At 44.9% G+C, this 25,568-nt stretch overlaps 1 protein-coding gene across 4 annotated transcripts in view; it reads right to left on the reverse strand.

The window, feature by feature from the left end:
• The window catches only part of LOC110500852 (neuroligin-2-like), a 210,935-nt gene that overhangs the window by 68,466 nt on the left and 116,901 nt on the right, over positions 1-25,568 (reverse strand). For all 4 annotated transcript variants that reach the window (XM_036957939.1, XM_036957938.1, XM_036957936.1 and 1 more), the window contains one exon: positions 11,136-11,285. In XM_036957939.1, the coding sequence (XP_036813834.1) occupies positions 11,136-11,285 (150 nt within the window). The remainder of the gene's footprint in view (positions 1-11,135; positions 11,286-25,568) is intronic.

Raw genomic sequence — 25,568 nt, forward strand, 5'->3', positions numbered from 1 at the left:
TTTTCCTGTATTGAAGGTGCAGTAGCCATGAAACGATCTCTCCTCACAATGGAAACAAATGGAAACGACTAACTGTTTACTCATGTTGTACAGTGCCTAGCGAAAGTGTACACACCCCTTTGACAGTCTTCACATAGTGTTGCCTTAAAATTAAAACCTAAAAAAGGGATCACATTTGATTTTTGTTCATACCGATCTGCACAACCTTCTCCACATTTTCAAAGTCAAAGAAAGTTATAGAAAATATTTCAAATTCATATCTATTTATTTATTTTGTCTTGATTGGGTATGTCTTCCCAGAGTCAATACCTGGTGGAAGCACCTTTGACAGCCATGACAGCTGTGAATCGTTTTGAATAATATTCTACCAACTCTTAGGGCAACATATTGTCCATTGTTTTTATCAACACTGCTCAAGATCAGTACATTTGGTTGGGAATCATTGATGGACGGCAATATTCAAACCTTGCCTCTGATTTTCAGTTATATTTAAGGTTAGACAACTGAGACTGGACCACTCAGGAATACTCCAAACCTCTTGGAAAGCCATTCTGGTGTATTTTTGGAACAAAAATGTGTGCAATTGTCTCGCTGAAAGATACAACTTTATCCCAGGGTTAAAATTCCTTAATTCTGACCTGGGCTTTGCTCCTTTCACATTTCTTCTGATCCTGACTGTCACATATACTCCCTCTCTCTCTCCGTCCTCTAGGTCGTCAGGCTGCTGATTATCCCGCACACCTGCCACCATCGTTACGCGCACCAGCGCCTCATGACTCTCACCTAGACTCCATCACCTCCTTGATTAATTTCCCTATATCTGTCACTCCCCTTTGGTTCTTTCCTCAGGTGTTATTGACTCTGTTTCATGTCGGTGCATTGTTTGTGTTTCGTGGTTATTGTTTTGTTTATTTATTAAAACACTCACTCCCTGTTCTTGCTTCCCAACTCTCAGCGCACTCGTTACACTGAAAAACTCCCCAGTCCCTGGCAATGACAAGCATACCCATAACAGGATGCTGCCACCACAATACTTGAACATGTGTTGTATTGGATTTGACCAAAACCTGTAGTTTTGAATTTAGGCCAAAAAGTGAATGCCTTTAGCGTGTTTCCTGCAGTATTAGTTAACGGCTTTGTTGCAAACAGAATTCATGATTTGGAGCTGAGTTTTTAAAACTTTCTTTTCACTTGTCATACAGACCACTAATGTTGAGTGAATGCAATGTTGTTGATCCCATAGTATATTCAAGTATTGTGGTGGCAGCATCATGTTATGGGAATGCTTGTCACCGTCAGGGACGTGGGAGTTTGTTAGGATCAAAAGAAATATGAAAGGAGCGAAGCCCAGGAAAAAAAATAGAGTAAAACCCGCCTGTCTTCTGAAAACCTAATCCTGGGAAATCATTTTTTTCCGCTGGCAATTACACACATTTTAATGCCAAAGACATTACCAGAATGGCTTTCCAATATGTGTTGAGTGTTCCTGAAAGGTTCAGTTTCTGTCCTGACTTAAGTCTGCTTAAAATGATCTGAGACAAGGTTTAAATATCGCTGTCCATCAATGATGAGCTTGAGCAATTTTTACTAAAGCAATGTGTTGTCTAAGAGTTGTGCAGTTAGTTGGTAGAATATTATTCAAAATGATTCACAGGAGTAATGGCTGTCAAAGGTGCTTCCACCAGGTATTAATTCTGGGATGTGAAGACATACTTAATCAATACATCCTCATTTTATATTTCTTAGTAATTTGGAATAAAACGTTTGTAAAATCTTTCACTTTGAAAATGTGGAGTAGTTAAATCCAATGTAATCCCTATTTAGATGTAATGTGTAGCGACTGTATATCAGTTGTGCATGGGATAAAAGTCACATTAAAAGTCATGCCTGGCTAGCTCAATAGGATCGAGTTTCGTTTTTTACACAGCCACAAACCAGAAGCCTATGGGTCCTGGTCCAAATGTGTGCACTACACAGGGACTACGGTACCATTTGGGATGCAACCTAGCTTACAGTCCGACTCGTTAGTGGGACAAACGCAAGAAAGAGAAAGAGCTCACCATCTAACAGTCCAGGGCTGATTCAGTGAGTGTCAGTCTCTAGTTGTGATGTATGTCCTGATATTATGTACTATGTTTCTCCATTAGAAAGACGAGGCGTTTGAGATGTGATACATCTATCAGCATAATCTCACTCATCGGTCATCATTTTGACTGGCCAATGAGGGAGACAGGGACAGAGAAATGGAGGGAGACAGTGGGAGAGAGAGGGGGGAGGGAATGAGAGAAACTGAGAATAGCGGGTACAAAGAGGCTAGAGGGGAGAAGAGATGGAGGAGAGGAGGGGAGAGAGGAGAATAGGAGAAAGAAGGGAGGAGTAGAGAGGTGAGGGGAGGGTAGAGAAAGAAGGTAGAGGAGAGGGGGAAGTGAAGGAGGAGAGACAGGAGGGAGAGGGGGAGAAGAGAGGAGACTGGGAGTACAGAGGTGAGGAAGAATAGAAGAGAGGGGGAGAAAGGGAAGGTAGAGGAAAGGAGAGGAAAAGGGGAGGACAGGGACACTCAGAGGTGAAACAGCGTCTGGTGAACAATGAAGGGGAACGACAGACGTGACATCACTGGCGGGAGAGGAGGGAGAAGGGGGAAGTAATTAGGTGACTGTGTGTGTGTGTGTGTGTGTTTGAGAACATGTGTGGGTGTGTCTCATTCAGGCCAGCAGAGGTGCTAATCTCTTCTTCCAGAAAAAAGAAATCAGCCTAGTTATTACTGTCATCTCTCCCTTCTCCTCCCTCTCCTTTTCCAGACCTATCCCTCATTCTCAAAGTCACACTGCATTCTCTCTCCTTCTCCCTCTCCCCTTGACCCTCTCTCCTTCTCATCTACCTCGCTCGATCTCTCCGCCGAGTCAAGAGGACTTTTCGCTTATCAATTCTGCCCTGGGTTGCCATGGAAACGGTCCGGATGGACTTGGTTAGGAGGAAGAAGAGTTGTGTGTGTGTGTGTGTGTGTGTGTGGAGGAAGGTTGTGGGGGTTCTCTCTGCTGGCGTCTTAATATCTCCTCTAGTCCTGTCAGGACACATTTCAAACCACAGTCTGGTCCATAGAACCCGCTGTCACTCACACGAAACACACTCGCTAAGAGGCCCCCCATGGAGCTAGCCTTTCTCTCACCAGGCAGTGTCCTGAATACGAATTCAGTTGAGGCTGCGGTCGGTGTCTATGTGTGTGTGCCGATGTTCTGGATAGGATACCACCACTAGACTATTGAGCAGAATGTTTGTGTTTAATGTGAGGTGCATTCTGTGCGTGTGTGTGTGTGTGTGTGTGTGTGTGTGTGTGTGTGTGTGTGTGTGTGTGTGTGTGTGTGTGTATCCGTCCTGGCCCATATTGTATAATTGTACTGTGAATGAATGTGTGCTTCGCTGCAGATTTAAAAAGCAGCTCTGCAGGATTTATTTTTAGCATCACAGGCAAATGCAGCCTTTCTCCTCGCTCTTCTCTCTCTACCGCCTCTCTCTTACAGTACCCCCTCCATCTCATCTCTTTCACTCTCTTTTCTCATCTCTCAATGCCTTCTCTTGCCCTCTGTCCATTCACCTCCCCTCCATCTCTGTCACACACACACCCACACACATCACACACAAGTTTAACATCCTCTCTCCTTTTCTGCTCTACAATGTACGGCTCTAAATAGATGACTACTTTCTGCTCATCCCTCCCTCTTTCCATCTCTTTCTCTCCATCCCTCTCTTCTCTCGGAGTAGTCCCAGGTCCCATAGCGGTTTCAAAAACCTCATTCCAGTTGAAGTGACGTATGGACTGTACGCCTGTGTCGCTAAAGGCAGCAGAGGCAAGGTCCCGCGCTAATTCGGCAGGCTCTCAGCAGCTCTAGGCTACGCTATACTATGTACATCAATTATATATTTAACACAGAGGAAGGAATTCCCTCCTGTAGACAGGTGCAGGGCAGCTAGCCTGCAACAGCACTAACAGGCTACTGTTAAGCTAAAAGCTATTAGCATATTCCTATGTGGCTTGTGTTGGAATGTAGCAATAGCGTAGAGTCAGCCATTGTAGTGCTATAGCGCTAACAGGTTACTGCTAAGAGCTACAGTATGTATGAGAATCCTATACGAGTGTCCACACTGTGGCTTGTGTATTGAAAAGTAGCGCTAGCTATATAGAGCCAGTGTACCGCTTTACAAATGCTACTGTGAAGCTAAAAGCTATAAAGATACATTATTTTGTGAATTTCAACACTCTGGCACCATGCTACGGTAGCTTAGTAGAGTGGAGTTTTTACTGTGGTGTTACCATGGTAACCACTGTTGTCACTGCCGACCGGATGCTGGTCATGGTTTCAATCAGAGAGTCGGAAAGACGTGAGGTGTTGGTTTGTTCACATGCGCGCACACACACACACACACACACACACACACACACACACACACACACACACACACACACACACATACACATTTTAATCAACGCTACAGACAGAGGGAGGTTGAGAGGTGGTTTAAATCAGAGAGAAGAGACAGACAGAGCAGGTTCAAACATGACACAGACACTGGTACAGGGAAAAGAAGTGCCTGAGGGATGGATGGAGGGGGGAGTAGAGGAGAGAGAGGAAGGGTGATGAAAGTCACCTGGTCAAAGATTGATGTGGAGACTGGGAGAAATATGAGAGCTGGAGCTGGTGACGTTTCAAAACCATGAATGATAGGCTACAGTACATGGTATATAATTAAGCAATAAGGCCCGAGGGTGTGGTATACGGCCAACATACCACGGCTAAGAGCAGCTCTGATGCACGACGCAACGCGGAGTGCCTGGACACAGCCCTTAGCGGTACTGTATTGGCCATATACCACAAACCCCCAAGGTGCCTTATTGCTATTATGAACTGATTACCAACATAATTAGAGCAGTAAAAATGAATGTTTTGTCATACCTGTGGTATAAGGTCTCATATACCACGGCTGTCAGCCAATCAGCATTCAGGGCTTGAACCACCCAGTTTATACAGTAATGTAGATCATGTTAAAGGGATAATTAAATGGTATACAACTAATGTCTTGATGGGATTTATTCTGTGGTAATGGGGTATAAAAACCACCTGACACTAAACATGTAGTTTAAAGGGATACTTCGGAATGTAATCTACTTCCCCAGAGTCATATGAACTCATGGATACCATCTTTATGTCTCTGTGTCCTGTATGAGGGAAGTTAGAGGTAGTTTCGCGAGCCAATGCTAACTAAGTCTATGGGTATCTACTAGCATCCTAGTGTCGTGTAGTAGATAAAGGGCCTCATTGCCAAAATCCAGAAGTATCCCTTGAAGAGACAAACCTAAATGTAGTGGTTCCACAAATAAACGGTCTCTAAGGGGCTCTAAGTGAGAATGTGAATTCAGGGAATTCCAGGATTTACTCCTACCACTGTAGTCGGAGTATAACAGTGGTAGAGCTGCCCCGCGTTGCGTCGTGCGTCAGAGCTGCTCTTAGCCGTGGTATATTGGCCGTATACCACAACTCCTCGGGCCTTATTGCTTAATTATATACCATGTACTGTAGCCTATCATTCATGGTTTTGAAAGGTCACCATGATCAGCGTCTGAACTGAGATCACACGCAGAGCCTGACAACCTACACTGTTCAGGATGGACACACGTGCAGTACGCACTAATGCGCGCACACACGCATGCATGTACACACACACACACACACACACACACACACACACACACACACACACACACACTCGTTTCACATTAATATGTCATTCATCGCATTGGATATACAGTATGAAAAATAAATATGTTACAATAAAGTGTGTGTGTGTCTATAACAGACTATGGGAACAGACTATGGGAGGCACACAGTACAACATAGAGCCATGACTAGATGGAACTCTATTCCACATCAAGTAACTGATGCAAGCAGTAGAATCTGATTTAAAAAACTGATAAAAATACACCTTATGTAACTGCGGGGACTGTGAAGAGACACACACACACACAGGCACACACAGGCACACACAGGCACACACACACACACACACACACGATAACATACACACTATGTTGTAGATATGTGATAGTAAAGTAGTGGCCTGAGGGCACACACTTAATGTGTTGTGAAATCTGTCGTGAAATGTAATGTTTTAAATAGTACATAACTACCTTAATTTTGCTGGACCCCAAGGAAGAGTAGCTGCTGCCTTGGCAGGAACTAATGGGGATCCATAATAAACCCAAGGAAGAGTAGCTGCTGCCTTGGCAGGAACTAATGGGGATCCATAATAAACCCCAGGAAGAGTAGCTGCTGCCTTGGCAGGAACTAATGGGGATCCATAATAAACCCAAGGAAGAGTAGCTGCTGCCTTGGCAGGAACTAATGGGGATCCATAATAAACCCAAGGAAGAGTAGCTGCTGCCTTGGCAGGAACTAATGGGGATCCATAATAAACCCAAGGAAGAGTAGCTGCTGCCTTGGCAGGAACTAATGGGGATCCATAATAAACCCAAGGAAGAGTAGCTGCTGCCTTGGCAGGAACTAATGGGGATCCATAATAAACCCAAGGAAGAGTAGCTGCTGCCTTGGCAGGAACTAATGGGGATCCACAATAAACCCAAGGAAGAGTAGCTGCTGCCTTGGCAGGAACTAATGGGGATCCATAATAAACCCAAGGAAGAGTAGCTGCTGCCTTGGCAGGAACTAATGGGGATCCATAATAAACCCCAGGAAGAGTAGCTGCTGCCTTGGCAGGAACTAATGGGGATCCATAATAAACCCCAGGAAGAGTAGCTGCTGCCTTGGCAGGAACTAATGGGGATCCATAATAAACCCCAGGAAGAGTAGCTGCTGCCTTGGCAGGAACTAATGGGGATCCATAATAAACCCCAGGAAGAGTAGCTGCTGCCTTGGCAGGAACTAATGGGGATCCATAATAAACCCCAGGAAGAGTAGCTGCTGCCTTGGCAGGAACTAATGGGGATCCATAATAAACCCCAGGAAGAGTAGCTGCTGCCTTGGCAGGAACTAATGGGGATCCATAATAAACCCCAGGAAGAGTAGCTGCTGCCTTGGCAGGAACTAATGGGGATCCACAATGAATACAAACACAAACTTAGCGTGGTAGCGTACAATACAGGCAGCTCGTACTGCTGCTTTTGTAAGCATGATGCTGTTGCCGTTGTTTTCAAAACCGGTACCCGGTTACCTTCAGACAGAGGCCACCATCGTTTTCGTGAGAGTCTCATCTTTCCATAGATGCAATCATATTATTATTAGATCATTACTATTATTAGATTATCAGATTATTATTAGATCATTACTATTATTAGATTATCAGATTATTATTAGATTATTATTAGATCATATTATTTTTTAGGCCAAACCGTTCAGATGCTACAGACGTTTTCGTGAGAAAACCGTTTTTTTCTGAACGTTTCATTCTCTGACAAACACCGCTGTAGCTCTGTAGCTTCCACCACAGATGCAGAAGGCCGCCATTGGCCAATGCTGGATATCGAGATCCAGCCCGTGCAAAAAAAGAAATATCTCTAGCTTAAATTGACGGATTTTGATAGGGATTTTTTAAATTCATTTCTTAAATTGACGCACCAATAGACTCTCGAGGGTTAAATACTTAGGACATAGCATTGCATAGTGTATGATACATCTCTATGACTCAGGCATACAGTATCACATGAGTGCTCGTGGTTTCAAAAATGCATCATATCTGAGAAGTCCGAGACTTACTTTTAATCTACTTCTATCTACTTTTATCTTCTAAGATGAAAGTCGTGTGATCTATTTCCCTTGCTCTGCTCTGCGTTGGTGTAGTTAAAGTGAAAAATAGGGAAGTATATTTCCGACCCTATAAAGATGTCTTTAATTTGCATGACTACGACTCGCTCCAATATTTCTGTCTTGTAAAAAAATATATATTTAGCAGTGAGCTCAGACTCTGTCTGCACACAAAGCACTTGCATCAGACCAGACCAATCGATGCCAGACCTTACATCAGAGGAACTCTGCAGACAAGAGCAATCAACAGTGGAATTACAGTATGTGGAGGAGAAACTTTGGAGAACACAGATAGTTGAGATATTTCCTTCGTATTGCAATTCTCCTTCGTTATCTTTGTCGCTGGGAATACAGTGTTTGTGGGTGTGTTTATGTGTATTTGTGTTGTATGTGTGAGTGTGCCAGACCTGGGCAGAAAATTGTTCAATTTGGTAGTTTATTTAAAAATGCAACTTTTCAAATACTCAAGGCAGTCAAATATATACAGTGCCTTGCGAAAGTATTCAGCCCCCTTGAACTTTGCGACCTTATGCCACATTTCAGGCTTCAAACATAAATATATAAAACTGTATTTGTTTGTGAAGAATCAACAACAAGTGGGACACAATCATGAAGTGGAACGACATTTATTGGATATTTCAAACTTTTTTAACAAATCAAAAACTGAAAAATTGGGCATGCAAAATTATTCAGCCCCTTTACTTTCAGTGCAGCAAACTCTCTCCAGAAGTTCAGTGAGGATCTCTGAATGATCCAATGTTGACCTAAATGACTAATGATGATAAATACAATCCACCTGTGTGTAATCAAGTCTCCGTATAAATGCACCTGCACTGTGATAGTCTCAGAGGTCCGTTAAAAGCGCAGAGAGCATCATGAAGAACAAGGAACACACCAGGCAGGTCCGAGATACTGTTGTGAAGAAGTTTAAAGCCGGATTTGGATACAAAAAGATTTCCCAAGCTTTAAACATCCCAAGGAGCACTGTGCAAGCGATAATATTGAAATGGAAGGAGTATCAGACCACTGCAAATCTACCAAGACCTGGCCGTCCCTCTAAACTTTCAGCTCATACAAGGAGAAGAATGATCAGAGATGCAGCCAAGAGGCCCATGATCACTCTGGATGAACTGCAGAGATCTACAGCTGAGGTGGGAGACTCTGTCCATAGGACAACAATCAGTCGTATATTGCACAAATCTGGCCTTTATGGAAGAGTGGCAAGAAGAAAGCCATTTCTTAAAGATATCCATAAAAAGTGTTGTTTAAAGTTTGCCACAAGCCACCTGGGAGACACACCAAACATGTGGAAGAAGGTGCTCTGGTCAGATGAAACCAAAATTGAACTTTTTGGCAACAATGCAAAACGTTATGTTTGGCGTAAAAGCAACACAGCTGAACACACCATCACCACTGTCAAACATGGTGGTGGCAGCATCATGGTTTGGGCCTGCTTTTCTTCAGCAGGGACAGGGAAGATGGTTAAAATTGATGGGAAGATGGATGGAGCCAAATACAGGACCATTCTGGAAGAAAACCTGATGGAGTCTGCAAAAGACCTGAGACTGGGACGGAGATTTTCTTCCAACAAGACAATGATCCAAAACATAAAGCAAAATCTACAATGGAATGGTTCAAAAATAAACATATCCAGGTGTTAGAATAGCCAAGTCAAAGTCCAGACCTAAATCCAATCGAGAATCTGTGGAAAGAACTGAAAACTGCTGTTCACAAATTCTCTCCATCCAACCTCACTGAGCTCGAGCTGTTTTGCAAGGAGGAATGGGAAAAAATGTCAGTCTCTCGATGTGCAAAACTGATAGAGACATACCCCAAGCGACTTACAGCTGTAATCGCAGCAAAAGGTGGCGCTACAAAGTATTAACTTAAGGGGGCTGAATAATTTTGCACGCCCAATTTTTCAGTTTTTGATTTGTTAAAAAAGTTTGAAATATCCAATAAATGTCATTCCACTTCATGATTGTGTCCCACTTGTTGTTGATTCTTCACAAAAAAATACAGCTTTATATCTTCATGTTTGAAGCCTGAAATGTGGCAAAAGGTCGCAAAGTTCAAGGGGGCCGAATACTTTCGCAAGGCACTGTATCGATATCGATATAGAGATTCAACTAAAAGGCAACTATTGTCTTTGATATTCAAATAATGTGGTCAGAAAAACAAAGAGTATTTGAAAGGTATTTTGAATACCTTTAAGAAAACCAAATCATATTTAAAAGGTATTTGAATAAATGCAAGTTATTTAAAAAACAAAAATACTTATTTGATGGTTGCCAAATATTTGCTGAAGAACCAAAAACTACAACAGTTAGTTGCCTTAGTCTAAATATACGGGTATAAGCACATGGTTTGGGCGGCTCTTAGCTATGAAGCTTAATATACCCTGTAGCCTAGAATTAAATACACGAGGGACATGGAATCACCTCTTACGCAGCTTCAAAATGACTAACAAATATGTTTTCATAATGAGTGAGACATAAGGTAATACAGTACCACTTGACATAAAGTTATTGTACATGTGGAGTAACTTTGTGATTATTACAATAGCAACATTGTTTTTACATAGGTCTTTGCTTTATAATTGCATAATAACAGAGTTTTACAGAAGTGGAATAAGGAGCAGTCACTATTCCTCTTGTGTGAAGTACTTACAAAAACTCTCAGCTCATTACTATGCAATCACAAAAGTATCACGTAACAACATGCTCATAAAAATGTTGCTTGAAAAATAAGTGACAGTTTTATTGCACGGGGTACAAGAACAGTGTTACTGAGAGTGCTAACAGTACCAAAACATGGCTAAGTGTCAAAAGAAAACGAAATATCCCAAAACTGCCTTCTTGAATCAACTACAGCCAAGGTAGGTGGAAAATCATGTTAGTTTGAATTCGGAGTAACCAATCCCTTTAAATATGGTATCGCGTGGGTTTGAAACAAGAACCCTGACCCTCAGATGGACAAAGACGTACGGAGTTGTTTCTGCTAAGCGTCCAACTTCCTGTTCGCGATGTTCAGACAGAAATGTATTGTGTCGATCAAGCATGACTGTCAGATAGATGGGAGTAGTATAGGTGATAGTGGGCGCTTTACTCATTCCATCTATAACATGCAGTTCCAGACGCAGCCCAGCCATTCGTTGATGGCAGCCAATCCAACAAAAAGTAGCCACTTCCTGAGATACTTAAAACTATAGTTATCCCAGGTCTGGTGTGTGCGTGCAATGTGTGTGTGTGTGTGTGTGTGTGTGTGTGCGTGCGTGCAATGTGTGTGTGTGTGTGTGTACACACAGCGGTAGTCAGAACTTACCGAGGACGCCCAGACGGTAGTTCATAGTGACCACGATAACGTTGCCGTAGGCTGCGAGGACGCTGGCGTCAAACATGTTTCCGGTTCCTTCCATGTAGGAGCCTCCGTGGATAAACAGCATCACTGGCTTCTTCCTACGGTCACGGATGTCTTCAGACACAACACACACACACACACACACACACACACACACACACACACACACACACACACACAAGAAGAGGGAGACAAATAGAAATAGGAAGCCAATGAATCCATCACGAACAAAGACCAACTCTAAAGCCAGGTACCTTTTAGAATCATCAGTGTGAATCCAGCTAACGGGATACAGTGGATTCTGTGAGGCAGTGTAGTAGATCTACTGTGTGTATATATATAGGGGACTCTGACTTCAATGATGTTTTTATGGTGGTGGTAGTCTGTCTGTCTGTCTGTCTGTCTGTCTGTCTGTCTGTCTGTCTGTCTGTCTGTCTGTCTGTCTGTCTGCCTGCCTGCCTGCCTGCCTGCCTGCCTGTCTGTCTGTCTGTCTGTCTGTCTGTCTGTCTGTCTGTCTGTCTGTCTGTCTGTCTGTCTGCCTGCCTGCCTGTCTGTCTGTCTGTCTGTCTGTCTGTCTGCCTGCCTGCCTGCCTGCCTGCCTGCCTGCCTGCCTGCCTGCCTGCCTGTCTGTCTGTCTGTCTGTCTGTCTGTCTGTCTGTCTGTCTGTCTGTCTGTCTGTCTGTCTGCCTGCCTGCCTGCCTGCCTGCCTGCCTGCCTGCCTGCCTGCCTGCCTGCCTGCCTGCCTGCCTGCCTGTCTGTCTGTCTGTCTGTCTGTGTGTCTGTGTGTGTGTGTCTGCCGAGCACCTGGGTTGGAGGATAATTAATGTGAGGGCGCAGCGGAGCAGAACGGTAACATAAATAACCACTATAGCATCAGCTTACCAGAGAGAGAGAGGGAGGGAGGGAGGGAGAGGGAGGAAGAGAGGGAGAGAAAGAGAGGCAGGGAGAGGGAGGAAGAGAGAGAGAGAGCGTGAGAGAGAGATAAAGAGAAGTTATTGGTTGCCAAGTCTGGCTCTATGAAACACAACATGCCATTAAATAGAAGAACTCCCTGCTGTAACACGCATGTACACATGTACTGAAACCCACATACACTGATTTTACTAAACATTAGGAACACCTGCTCTTTCCATGACATAGACTGACCAGGTGAATCCAGGTGAAAGCTATGATCCCTTAATGATGTCACCTGTTAAATCCACTTCCATCAGTGTAGATGAAGGAGAGGTGACAGGTTAAAGAAAGATTTTTAAGCCTCGAGGCAACTGAGACATGGATTGTGTATGTGTGTCATTCAGAGGGTGAATGGGCAAGACAAAAGATTGAAGTGCCTTTGAACTGGGTATGGTAGTAGGTGCCAGGTGCACCGGTTTGTGTCAAGAACTGCAATGCTGCTGGGTTTTTCCCGTGTGTATCAACATTGGTCCACCCCCAAAGGACATACAGTCCAGTTCATGCCCCGACGAATTGAGGCTGTTCTGAGGGCAATTCAATGTTAGGAAGGTGTTCCTAATGTTTTGTACACTCAGTGTAGATTCAACAACAGACGTACATAACAATGACAGTACACAAGGGGCGGATTCATTACGCCGATCCTGTTGTAAGCCAATGGAAAGGAACGGGGAGGGACCTACCTGAATTTGTCCAATAGAAACTCTCATTTTAATGTGCCATTTTACAACTGGTTGGACTAATGATTACAACCCAGCACACACATACACAAACTGACACACAAACACAGACAAATACAGTTTGATTTCTCCTTTCCTTCCTTCCCTCGCTCTCTTTCTCTCTCGCTCTCCCCATCTTTCCCTCACTCTCTCTCTCTCTCTCTCTCTCTCTCTCTCCTCCTCTCTCCCTTCTCTGTCTCTCTCTCCCCTACCTCCCCCATCTCCCTCCCACCCTCTCTCTCTCTCTCTCTCTCTCTCTCTCTCTCTCTCTCTCCTTCTCTTGAACAGCAGCCATTCCATCACACAAACTAACTCTCATTGACTGTTGCCATGGAGACATATTGCAGTCACACATCTCTAACCCCTTGACACCCCTCTGCCATGTCTCCACCTGAAACTCATTTCATTATCCACCAATGACCACCTGCACATCCTATTACACACACACACACACACACACAGAGACATACACACACACACACACACACACACACACACACACACACACACACACACACACACACACACACACACACACACACACACACACACAGACAGACAGACAGACAGACAGACAGACAGACAGACAGACAGACAGACAGACAGACAGACAGACAGACAGACAGACAGACAGACAGACAGACAGACAGACAGACAGACAGACAGACAGACAGACACACACACACACAGACGCACAGAGACATACACAACCAGACAGACAGACACACACACACACACACAGACCGACATACATCCACGTAAGCACGCATGTAAGGAGACACGCATGCACTGGGCACACACACAAGCACGTTCACCCACCCAATCCACATAGACTGATATGAGCAGAGCTGGCCTCTATCATTCATGGATATGTTACAGGCACAACAACACTGACAGACAGCACAATGGCCCCCAGGGGATGCAATCTACCTCCCTCTCTTTTCTCACTCGTTTTTCTCCCTCTTTCCTCCTCTATCCCTCCCTCTCTTCTCAACTATTCATCCATCCCCTTTTCTCTCTTTTACTCTATCAGTCTCCTCTATTCCACAGCATCCCTCTCCTCTCTCTTTCTCGAACCAACTAACTCAGTACCAAATAACATGTCCCTTTACTAAAGCCCCACAATACCTAAAGCCCTTCAATACCTAAAGCCCTACAGTACATAAAGCCCGACAGTACATAAAGACCTACAGTACCTAAAGCCCTACAGTACATAAAGACCTACAGTACCTAAAGCCCTACAGTACCTAAAGCCCCACAGTACATAAAGACCTACAGTACCTAAAGCCCTAGAGTACCTAAAGCATTACAATACCTTAAAGCCCTACAGTACATAAAGCCCTACAGTACCTAAAGTCCTACAATACCTTAAAGCCCTACAATACCTTAAAGCCCTACAGTACATAAAGCCCTACAGTACATAAAGCCCTACAGTACCTAAAGTCCTACAATACCTTAAAGCCCTACAATACCTTAAAGCCATACAGTACATAAAGCCCTACAGTACATAAAGCCCTACAGTACATAAAGACCTACAGTACCTAAAGTCCTACAATACCTTAAAACCCTACAGTACATAAAGTCCTACAATACCTGTAACCAGAGTATTAGAGAGAGAGAGAGAGAGTGGAGAAAAGAGAAAGAGGGAAAACAACAGAAAGACAGGAAAACGAGAGAGAGAGCGACAGGGTGGAGAAATTGTTTATTTCACTTTTGTATATTATCTACTTCACTTGCTTTGGCAATGTTAACATATGGTTCCCATGCCAATAGAGCCCCTTGAAATGAATTTAATTGAATTGAGAGAGAGAGAGAGAGAGAGACACACACAACCTGAGGGACAGCCAGTGAAAAGCGCAATGTCAATAATATTTCCTATTTAGTTTTGACTGGTCTACTACTATTGCTTTAATGTATTATTATTCTCATTAATATTGTTGTTGTAGTTGCTGTTAAAGTTAATCTCATTTCCACTACTACTATTATTATTGCAGTTGGATCCACCATTTTTGTTATATGTATACTTTGACAATGTAAGTCATTTAACTTGCCACATCAATAAAGTTGAATTGAATTGAATTGAGAGAGAGAGAAAAACCAGAGGAAAAAGACAGAAAGAGAGGGAAAAGATAGAAAGAAACAGAGAGAGAGAGAAGCTGTCGATGTATGTTACCCTGAGGACTTCAGTCTGTCTGGCTGATCCTCTCAAGCAGAACCAAGACAAGGGATGATTAGCCCCAAACTTCTGTTTAGCGTTTAGCCACGACGACACGTCCCACCAACGTTTACTTCACTTCACCAACCAGCGGGTGTGTTTGTTAGTTTGTGTGTGTGTTTCAGAGAAAGAGATCCTGTAGACACTGATCTAGGACCAGTTTACCCTTCCACAAGTCATGACAGTTTCTATTAGGAGGAGAAATGCAAATCTAACCTTAGATCAGTGTCTAGGGGCAATTTCAACATCCTACTCCCTAAAACTGATCTAGGACCAGTTTACCCTCCCATGAGTCATGACTGTTTCTATTAACGTTGCAAAACACCTCAGATCAGTGTCTAGGGTTTCATCCTACTCCCTGTTATTCCGTATCTCATCTGCTCTATGCTTCTTTCTCATCCAATTACAACCACCAAACAAACAAAATAATGTTAGTGACTGTTGTTATAACGGTTATGCTTGTGTTAAGGACCAAACCAAAGCTTCATCCACAGCTTCAAGCATAGCAATATATTTACTATTATCATTCTATTTCTACAACCAATGCTTCCCCTAAAGCTTCCCTACCTTAGCTTTCCTAAGTTACCTATGGATGTAGGATCTTAAATTGACCTATTTTGTGCTTAATGTTAGTGGTTTGGCAATTAGCTGGCCAAAAGTAGCCTACATGAAAAGTGCAACACTGAATATAACCGTGTGTTAGTGTGCGTTTTCAGTGAATTTATGTAAATCACAAAGCTCATCTGCATTTCCTCTGGTGCGGTAAAATGTTCAGCAAAAAAAAGAGTGGTCAAATTAAGATCGGTACTTGGGTATAGACGTATAGACTAGGGAGTATTGCAGAGAGCTAGGGTACAAATGGAATAGTGTATCCAATTGAATTGAATCCATGCCGAGAATATGTATGTATTTATAATGGGAGTTAGATAGCACTAGGAGATCCTATCACTCCCGTCAATCTGTGTGCAGAGACGAGAGTCTCAGGTTTTCCACACACAGACGGATAACTAAAACAATATTGAATCAAATTGGAATGAAACAACAACACAAATGATAGGAATGATATTTTCTCAACAATATAATTTCCAATATACCGTAGGCCTCATGCCGTTTTTCCTCCTGTGTCTATGAATACGAATGACTGGGAGAGATGGGTGATGGAGGCTGTTGGGTTGGTGGGATATGGAAAGGTACTGTATTTAACTGGAGTGGTTCTCAAGGGGACAACATACAAATCAAATTATAAAGCATAGACAAAGTAAAATGATTGGTGGAAAGACGTGACAGCGTGTCTATCTAATTCAAAGATAGTTCTGTCCCACCCTGATCTGTTTCACCTGTCTTTGTGATTGACTCCACCCTCCTCCAGGTGTCGCCCATCTTCCCCATTATCCCCTGTGTATTTATACCTGTGTTGTCTGTTTGTCTGTTGCCAGTTCGGCTTGTTTGTCAAGTTAACCAGCGTTTTTGTGTCTCAGCTCCTGCTTTTCCCCGTCTCTCTTATTCTCGCCCTCCTGGTTTTGACCCTTGCCTGTCCTGCCTCTGAGCCCGCCTGCATGACCACTCTGCCTGCCTCTGACCCTGAGCTTGCCTCTGACCCTGAGCCTGCCTGCCGACTTGTACCGTTGCCCCACCTCTGGATTACTGACCTCTGCCTACCCTGACACTGAGCCTGCCTGCCGTCCAGTACCGTTGCCCCACCTCTGGATTACTGACCTCTGCCTACCCTGACACTGAGCCTGCCTGCCGACTTGTACCGTTGCCCCACCTCTGGATTACTGACCTCTGCCTACCCTGACACTGAGCCTGCCTGCCGACTTGTACCGTTGCCCCACCTCTGGATTACTGACCTCTGCCTACCCTGACACTGAGCCTGCCTGCCGACTTGTACCGTTGCCCCACCTCTGGATTACTGACCTCTGCCTACCCTGACACTGAGCCTGCCTGCCGACTTGTACCGTTACCCCACCTCTGGATTACTGACCTCTGCCTACCTTGACACTGAGCCTGCCTGCCGACTTGTACCGTTGCCCCACCTCTGGATTACTGACCTCTGCCTACCCTGACACTGAGCCTGCCTGCCGACTTGTACCGTTGCCCCACCTCTGGATTACTGACCTCTGCCTACCCTGACACTGAGCCTGCCTGCCGACTTGTACCGTTGCCCCACCTCTGGATTACTGACCTCTGCCTACCCTGACACTGAGCCTGCCTGCCGACTTGTACCGTTGCCCCACCTCTGGATTACTGACCTCTGCCTACCCTGACACTGAGCCTGCCTGCCGACTTGTACCGTTGCCCCACCTCTGGATTACTGACCTCTGCCTACCCTGACACTGAGCCTGCCTGCCGACTTGTACCGTTGCCCCACCTCTGGATTACTGACCTCTGCCTACCCTGACACTGAGCCTGCCTGCCGACTTGTACCGTTGCCCCACCTCTGGATTACTGACCTCTGCCTACCCTGACACTGAGCCTGCCTGCCGACTTGTACCGTTGCCCCACCTCTGGATTACTGACCTCTGCCTACCCTGACACTGAGCCTGCCTGCCGACTTGTACCGTTGCCCCACCTCTGGATTACTGACCTCTGCCTACCCTGACACTGAGCCGGCCTGCCGTCTGGTACCGTTGCTCCACCTCTGGTTTACTGACCCCTGCCTGCCTTGAACTGTCTATTGCCTGCCCCTGTCGGATAATTAAACCATTGTTAATTCGACATTGTCCGCATCTGGGTCTTCATACCTGATAAGTTCAAATAATACACAGAAATATACATCTGCATTGCTTGCTGTTTGGGGTTTTAGGCTGAGTTTCTGTATAGCACTTTGTGACATCGGCTGATGTAAATAGGGCTTTTTAAATAAATTTGACTGAAATAATTACTTCTATTTGGATGGAATGTTGGGCTTTGGGAAGGTATCTAGGACAACTGGAGTGGCCAAACAAATACTGTAGTGTAGAAACCTTGCACTTAAAAATAAACATTGATTTAAATGAAGTTGACAAGTGAGTGCATTCAATTCAATAAGCAATTATTTTGTTTCCGTTTACTATTGTTTCGCATTATTTCACAACCTGTTGTACGTGACTGTTATCTCCATAGATGTGTGTGCGTTTGTGTGTTTGTGCACACATGCAAGTGCGTGTGTGTGACCTCTCTAAGGAGCCTCCAGACAGCATAGTGATGAATGAGCAGTGATGAGATGCGTGGAGACGAAAGCCTAGCTACAGACCAATCAGATCACAGCCTCATCAAGGCTCCCTCTCTCTGATTAAACACTATGGATCAGAGCAAAGGTCGTACGGATCACTAGCAGGAGAGGAATGAGGTGTCAAAATCAAATCAAACTTGATTTGCCACATGCGCCGAATACAAGTGTAGACTTTACCATGAAATGCTTACTTACAAGCCCTTAACCAACAGTGTAGACTTTACCGTGAAATGCTTACTTACAAACCCTTAACCAACAGTGCAGTTCAAGAAGAAGATGGTTAGACCAGTTAGATCTGTATATCTGTACTGTATACCACACACAGCATGTCAGTTAGATCTGTATATCTGTACTGTATACCACACACAGCATGTCAGTTAGATCTGTATATCTGTACTGTATACCACACACAGCATGTCAGTTAGATCTGTATATCTGTACTGTATACCACACACAGCCTGTCAGTTAGATCTGTATATCTGTACTGTATACCACACACAGCATGTCAGTTAGATCTGTATATCTGTACTGTATACCACACACAGCCTGTCAGTAAATCTGTATATCTGTACTGTATACCACACACAGCATGTCAGTAGATCTGTATATCTGTACTGTATACCACACACAGCATGTCAGTTCGATCGGTTTCTGGCAGTGCCGTCTGTACATAGAAGATGGAAAAGACTCAGTGGGCCCAATTTACAGTCTGTGTGTCTCTCCTCCTCTACCACCGCCACATCCTAGCAGCCATATAACTAGCTGTAAACATCAGGAGTAGATCCATCGGACTGGCCGTGTTGTTTTCGTAGAAAACAGGGTGAAAACCCTCTCCAGAGCGGTGGCGGATAGCCAGCTGTTTCTCCCTTCCGTCGATAGGATTTGAGCGAAGAGGCGTGTCATTTACGGTAGTAGCTATATATCAGAGGTCTGCCATTCAGCTTCCATGACATCCAAACACAGCGTGAAGGGCTCTGCCGTTGAAGGAAGGGGGCTGCGTGAGTGTGAGGGTTTGAGTGTGTGTGTGTGTGTGTGAGTGTGTGTGGGGGGGGGGGGGGGGGGGGGGGGTATAAAGAGGTGTGGATTTTTAATGAGGGTCGGATACGGACAGAGAGAGGGAGGGGAGGCAAAACTGTCAAAGAAACCTGTGAGAGACACACAAACGCACACACACACACACACACACAAATCAAATTCAAATAAAATCTTATTGGTCACATACACATGGTTAGCAGATGTTAATGTGAGTGTAGCAAAACACTTGTGCTTAGAGTTCCGACAGCGCAGTAATATCTAACAAGTAATCTAACAAATGAACAACAACTACCTTATACACACAAATGTAAAGGGATGAATAAGAACATGTACATATAAATATATGGATGAGAGATGGCGTGCAGCATAGACAAGATGCAGTAGATGGTATAGAATACAGTATATACATATGATACGAGTCATGTAGGACATGTAGACATTTTTATAGTTGAGTTATTTAAAGTGACTAGTGATACCTTTATTAAATAAATGTATTACATTTCTTAAAGTGGCCAGAGATTTGAGTCTGTATGTTGGCAGCAGCCTCTCTATGTTAGTGATGGCTGTTTAACAGTCTGATGGCCTTGAGATAGAAGCTGTTTTTCAGTCTCTCGGTCCCAGCTTTAATGCACCTGCACTGACCTCGCTTTCTGGATGATAGTGGGGTGAACAGGCAGTGGCTCGGGTGGTTGTTGTCCTTGATGATCTTTTTGGCCTTCCTGTGACATCGGGTGCTATAGGTGTCCTGGAGGGCAGGTTTTGCCCCCGGTGATGCGTTGTGCAGACCGCACTACCCTCTGGAGAGCCTTGCGGTTGTGGGCAGTGCAGTTACCGTACCAGGCAGAGACACAGCCCGACAGGATGCTCTCGATTGTGCATCTGTAAACATTTGTGAGTGTTTTAGGTGATAAGCCAAATTTCTTCAGCCTCCTGAAGTTGAAGAGGCGCTGTTATGTGGGTGGACCATTTCAGTTTGTCCGTCATGTGTACGCCAAGGAACTTAAAAATTGACACCGTCTCCACTACTGTCCCATCGATGTGGATGGGGGGATGCTCCCTCTGTTGTTTACTGAAGTCCACGATCATCTCCTTTGTTTTGTTGACGTTGAGTGTGAGGTTATTTACCTGACACCACACTCCGAGGGCCCTCACCCCCTCCCTGTAGGCCGTCTTGTCGTTGTTGGTAATCAGGCCTATCACTGCAGTGCCGTCTGCAAACTTGATGATTGAGTTGGAGGCGTGCATGGCCATGCAGTCCTGGGTGAACAGGGAGAACAGGAGAGGGCTCAGAATGCACCCTTGTGGGGCCCCAGTGTTGAGGATCAGCGGGGTGGAGATATTGTTTCCTTCCCTCACCAGGGCTCGTCAGAAAGTCCAGGTCTCAGTTGCACAGGCCGGGGTCGAGACCCAGGGTCTCGAACTTAATGACGAGTTTTGAGGGTACTATTGTGTTAAATGCTGAGCTGTAGTCAATGAACATCATTCTTACATAGGTATTCCTCTTGTCCAGATGGGATAGGGCAGTGTGCAATGTGATGGAGTGGGTCTAGGGTATTAGGTAGGGTGGAGGTGATATGGTTCTTGACTAGTCTCTCAAAGCACTTCATGATGACAGAAGTGAGAGCTACGGGGCAATAGTCATTTAGTTCAGTTACCTTAGCTTTCTTGGGAACAGGAACAATGGTGGCCATCTTGAAGCATGTGGGCAAAGCAGACTGGGATAGGGATTGATTGAATATATCCATAAACACACCAGTTGTTCTGCGCATGCTTTGAGGACGTGGCTAGGGATGCCGGCAGCCTTGCGAGGGTTAACGAGTTTAAATGTTTTACTCGCGTTGGCCATGGTGAAGGAGAGCCCACAGGCTTTGGTATCTGGCCGTGTCAGTGGCACTGTATTGTCCTCAAAGTGAGCAAAGAAGTTATTTAATTTGTCTGGGAGCAAGACGTTGATGTCCGCGACAGGGATGGTTTTCTTTTTGTAATCCGTGATTGACTGTAGACCCTGCCATATACGTCTCGTGTCTGAGCCATTGAATTGCGACTCTACTTTGTCTCTATACTGACACTTTGTTTGTTTGATTGCCTTTCGGAGGGAATAGCTACACTGTTTGTATTCGGTCATGTTTCCAGTCACCTTGCCATGATTAAAAGCGGTGGTTCGCGCTTTCAGTTTAAGGAACATCACTGATGCACTTGCTAATAAACTCGCTCACCAAGTCAGCGTATACGTCAATGTTATTGTCTGAGGCTACCTGGAACACATCCCAGTCCACGTGATCGAAGCAATCTTGAAGCGTGGAATCCAATTGGTCAGACCAGCGTTGGATAGACCTGAGCATGGGCGTTTCTTGTTTTAGTTTCTGTCTATAGCCTGGGAGCAACAAAATGGAGTCAAGGTCAGATTTGCCGAAGGGAGGGCAGGGGAGGGCTTTGTATGCATCGCGGAAGTTAGAGTAGCAATGGTCCAGAACGCTACCAGCTCGTCTCGCGCATTCGATACGCTGATAGAATTTAGGAAGCCTTGTTCTCAGATTAGCTGTGTTAAAATCCCCAGCAACAATAAATGCAGCCTCAGGTTATATGGTTTCCAGTTTACATAGAGTCCAGTGAAGTTCTTTCTGGGCCGTCGACGTATCTGCTTTGGGGGGATAAACACTGCCGTGACTATAATCTAAGAGAATTCTCCTGGGAGATAATGCGGTCGGTATTTGATTGTAAGGAATTCTAGGTCAGGTGAACAAAAGGACTTGAGTTCCTGTATGTTGTTATGATTAAACCATGAGTCGTTAATCATAAGGCATACACTCCCACCCTTCTTCTTACCAGAAAGATGTTTGTTTCTGTCAGCGCGATGTGTGAAGAAACCGGGTGGCTGTACCGACTCTGACAGCATATCCCAAGTGAGCCATGTTTCCGTGAAACAGAGAATGTTACAATCACTGATGTTTCTCAGGAAGGTAACTCGTGCCCTTATTTCGTCTACCTTGTTGTCTAGAGATTGGACATTGGCGAGTAATATGCTCGGAAGTGGTGGATGGTGTGCTCGCCTCTTAAGTCTGACCAGTTGGCCGCTCCGACTGCCTCTCCTGCGGCGACCGCGCTGTTTTGGGTCGGCCTCTGGGATAAGATCCCATGTCCAGGGTGGAGATCTGAACAAAGGATCTGCTTCGGGAAAGTCGTATTCCTGTTCGTAATGTTGGTAAGTTGACGTCACTTTTATATCCAATAGTTCTTCCCGGCTGTATTAAATAACACTTGAGATTTTCTGGACTAACAATGTAAAAGATACATAAAAGATACATAAAAGAACAAATTACTGCATAGTTTCCTAAGGACCTGAAGCGAGGCGACCATCTCTGTCGGCGCCATCCTGGCAAGGTTGTGGAGGATATGTGATGGAATGAGTGCATAAGAAGAAAAGAAGGGGAGGAAGAGGAAGAGAAGGGGTGATGGCGGGGTTAACCAAAGAGGAATTGGGCTTTTAGGTGATGGCGGGGTTAACCAAAGAGGAATTGGGCTTTTAGGTGATGGCGGGGTTAACCAAAGAGGAATTGGGCTTTAGGTGATGGCGGGGTTAACCAAATAGGGGAAAACAGATGAAGAAAGTTATGTGGGGAAAAGAGGGGGTGGGGACAACAGTGTGTGTGTGTGTGTGTGTGTGTGTGTGTGTGTGTGTGTGTGTGTGTGTGTGTGTGTGTGTGTGTGTGTGTGTGTGTGTGTGTGTGTGTGTGTGTGTGTGTGTGTGTGGTGTTCTGGATCAGTATACCATGAGATGCTGTGTGTGTCTTAGCTTCCCCTCCACTCCATTTCTGTAATTGATCCGTTTAAAAAAATAATTACAAAAATAAATAAATTGGCCTCATCCAAATGCTATTTCTAAAGCCCGGAGAGAGGCGGAAGAGGAGGAAGAAGAAGAGACCGTTGAGTGTCAGGATTGCTGCAAAGAGCTGAGGCGATGGGGAGGAGAACGACGGAGAGGAGAGGAGTGACAGCAACACAAATATGAAAAGTGTAGGAGAAAGAGGGGATTGCTCAGAGCGCTAAAGGGGAGGAGGTGGAGAGGGAGGGGGCGGGCGGGCGTAGGAATGGAGGGTGGGGTAGAAATAGAGAGAGCGAGAGAGGACAGGGAACATACATTGTAACAAAGACAAGTGGGTATAACACAATGGCATCCGGTGGGAGACTTGATAGACAGGGAGCAAATAAAGTATCAGCTACAGGAGGCCAGACAATGAACAGAGAGATCAGGAGGGAGAGAGACTAGCACGAAGAATATAGAGATCAGAGAGAAACAGTGGAGGGAAAGGAGGGAGTGATGAAGGGGGTGAAGGGCAGAGTGGTGGAGGCAGACAGGAAGAGAGGGGAGAGAATAGTACACTTGTTTTTGAAGCTGCTACGAAGCCGTTGACATCGGATAGTCTTTGTTGGAAGGGGGCAGGGTTTCGTGCTTTCTCTCTCTTTCCACTCTTTCCCTTTCCCACCATTTCCCAGTAAGCCTTCGTTCTGTCTTGAAGTTGCCTAAGCTAGGCTGAAACTCAGAGTGGCCTGTCACTGAAAGATCACCATCTAGGCTGCTGATCACCCCAGAAAACAAGTCAGAATAACTACTAGGCTGAGTAGTATTGTCCTGTTTCTGTTACTGTTTTTTTTGTCTAAACCCAGAGCTGAATAGTGCATGTCATTTTCATCTGTTCTGTTGGAGCAGACAGACTACAAATCAGAGGCAGGAAGACTTCCCATGATCCCTACTGTTACCACTAGATAACAACAACACACAGAAGTGTGTACTCATTCTCCAAAGATTTTCTGTTAACATACAATATAATTTTCACTGTTTTCACGCACACACGCACACACACACCCTCAGTGCTGGTCTCTTCTCTGCTGTGTCTCCCAGGGCTGTTCTCCCATCAGCAGTCATGTAGTGTGTGTGTGTATCTCCCAAGCAGGCACGCAGGGTCTACTCTGATTTCCCAGCAGTCAGTTGGTTCAAGGATCAGCCCACCACTGACAAGCCAGCACAGGGTGTGTGTATGCCTGGGTGTGTGTGTGTGCGTGCCTGTGTGTGTGTCTGTGCTAGCTTGCCTGTGTGTGTGTGTGTGTGTGTGTGTGTGTGTGTGTGTGTGTGTGTGTGTGTGTGTGTGTGTGTGTGTGTGTGTGTGTGTGTGGGTGTGTGTGTGTGTGTGTGTGTGCGTGTGTATGTGTGTGTGTGTCTGCACTAGCGTGCCTGTGTGCACACCCACACCGTCCCTAATCGCCAGTCATTCAAACACACACATTTGCCTCAAACAAAGATTCCCATGAAGTTCTCCTTAGGGTTTATTTTGTATTAAATATTCTTGGAATGTTCTCCTAACATCCACTATAATCCTGGGCACAACATCTGCAACAACCACCACAGAACATTCCCCAGATGTTCTCATTAGGGTTCCAGGTAATGTAATAAATAACACAATGTAGCAGAAGAGTTTTCCCAGCAAACCAAAAAGCCACGGATGTAGGGTGAGGACAACACCCGCTCCACTACCTCTATCGGCTGAGCCCAATCTGTCAAGAGTCGTTGTCAGTCCATGAAGAGGCTAGCATGTTAGCATGTCAGCCCATGAGGAGGTTAGCATAGTTACTGCTTCGACTTCCACAGCCCAGTTAGCTCACCATCGTCCAGCCCCACCTCATCAAGGTGAGCATGTTTTCACGAGTCAGAATCCACCTAAGGATTTGCCTGCAGTTGACCAACCACCCACACAACTAAAAATGTGAGTGTTCCCCACTACAGTGATCAATGGAACATACAGGTGTTTCTCATGGAAGTGGTATGGATAGTTTTATTGGCTGGAATACAGTTCGAACAAGGGAAGCTCTTTTCTGTAAGATGTGTAGACATTTCCCCAAGGCCACTATGGAAAGCTCATTTGTTAGAGGCTTGGAAGCACCTTGGCGAGGCATGCTTCAAACCCAACTCGTTTGCACTGAATAAATGTTAAGGCTTCAGTGCAAGCAATCGAAATCAAAGTCGGGGTGATATTTTAAATCAACTTAACCCCGAGTCCATGGACTATTCATTTGTAGAGAGGAATCGTGATCACGTCAGTAGTTCAGAACATTGTTATGCATAACACTACGTGGACATAGGGAGATGGAATGAATTTTGCAATATCGAAATATGATTTTAACAAATATAAATCGCCGAGAGCAGCTGCCCAAATACGCTAGACTCACGAGTCCAGAATGAACCGTGTTTATTCAGCAACTGCGTCGGG

Source organism: Oncorhynchus mykiss, chromosome 21, assembly GCF_013265735.2.
Source record: "Oncorhynchus mykiss isolate Arlee chromosome 21, USDA_OmykA_1.1, whole genome shotgun sequence".
NCBI classification, from domain to species: Eukaryota; Metazoa; Chordata; class Actinopteri; order Salmoniformes; family Salmonidae; genus Oncorhynchus; species Oncorhynchus mykiss.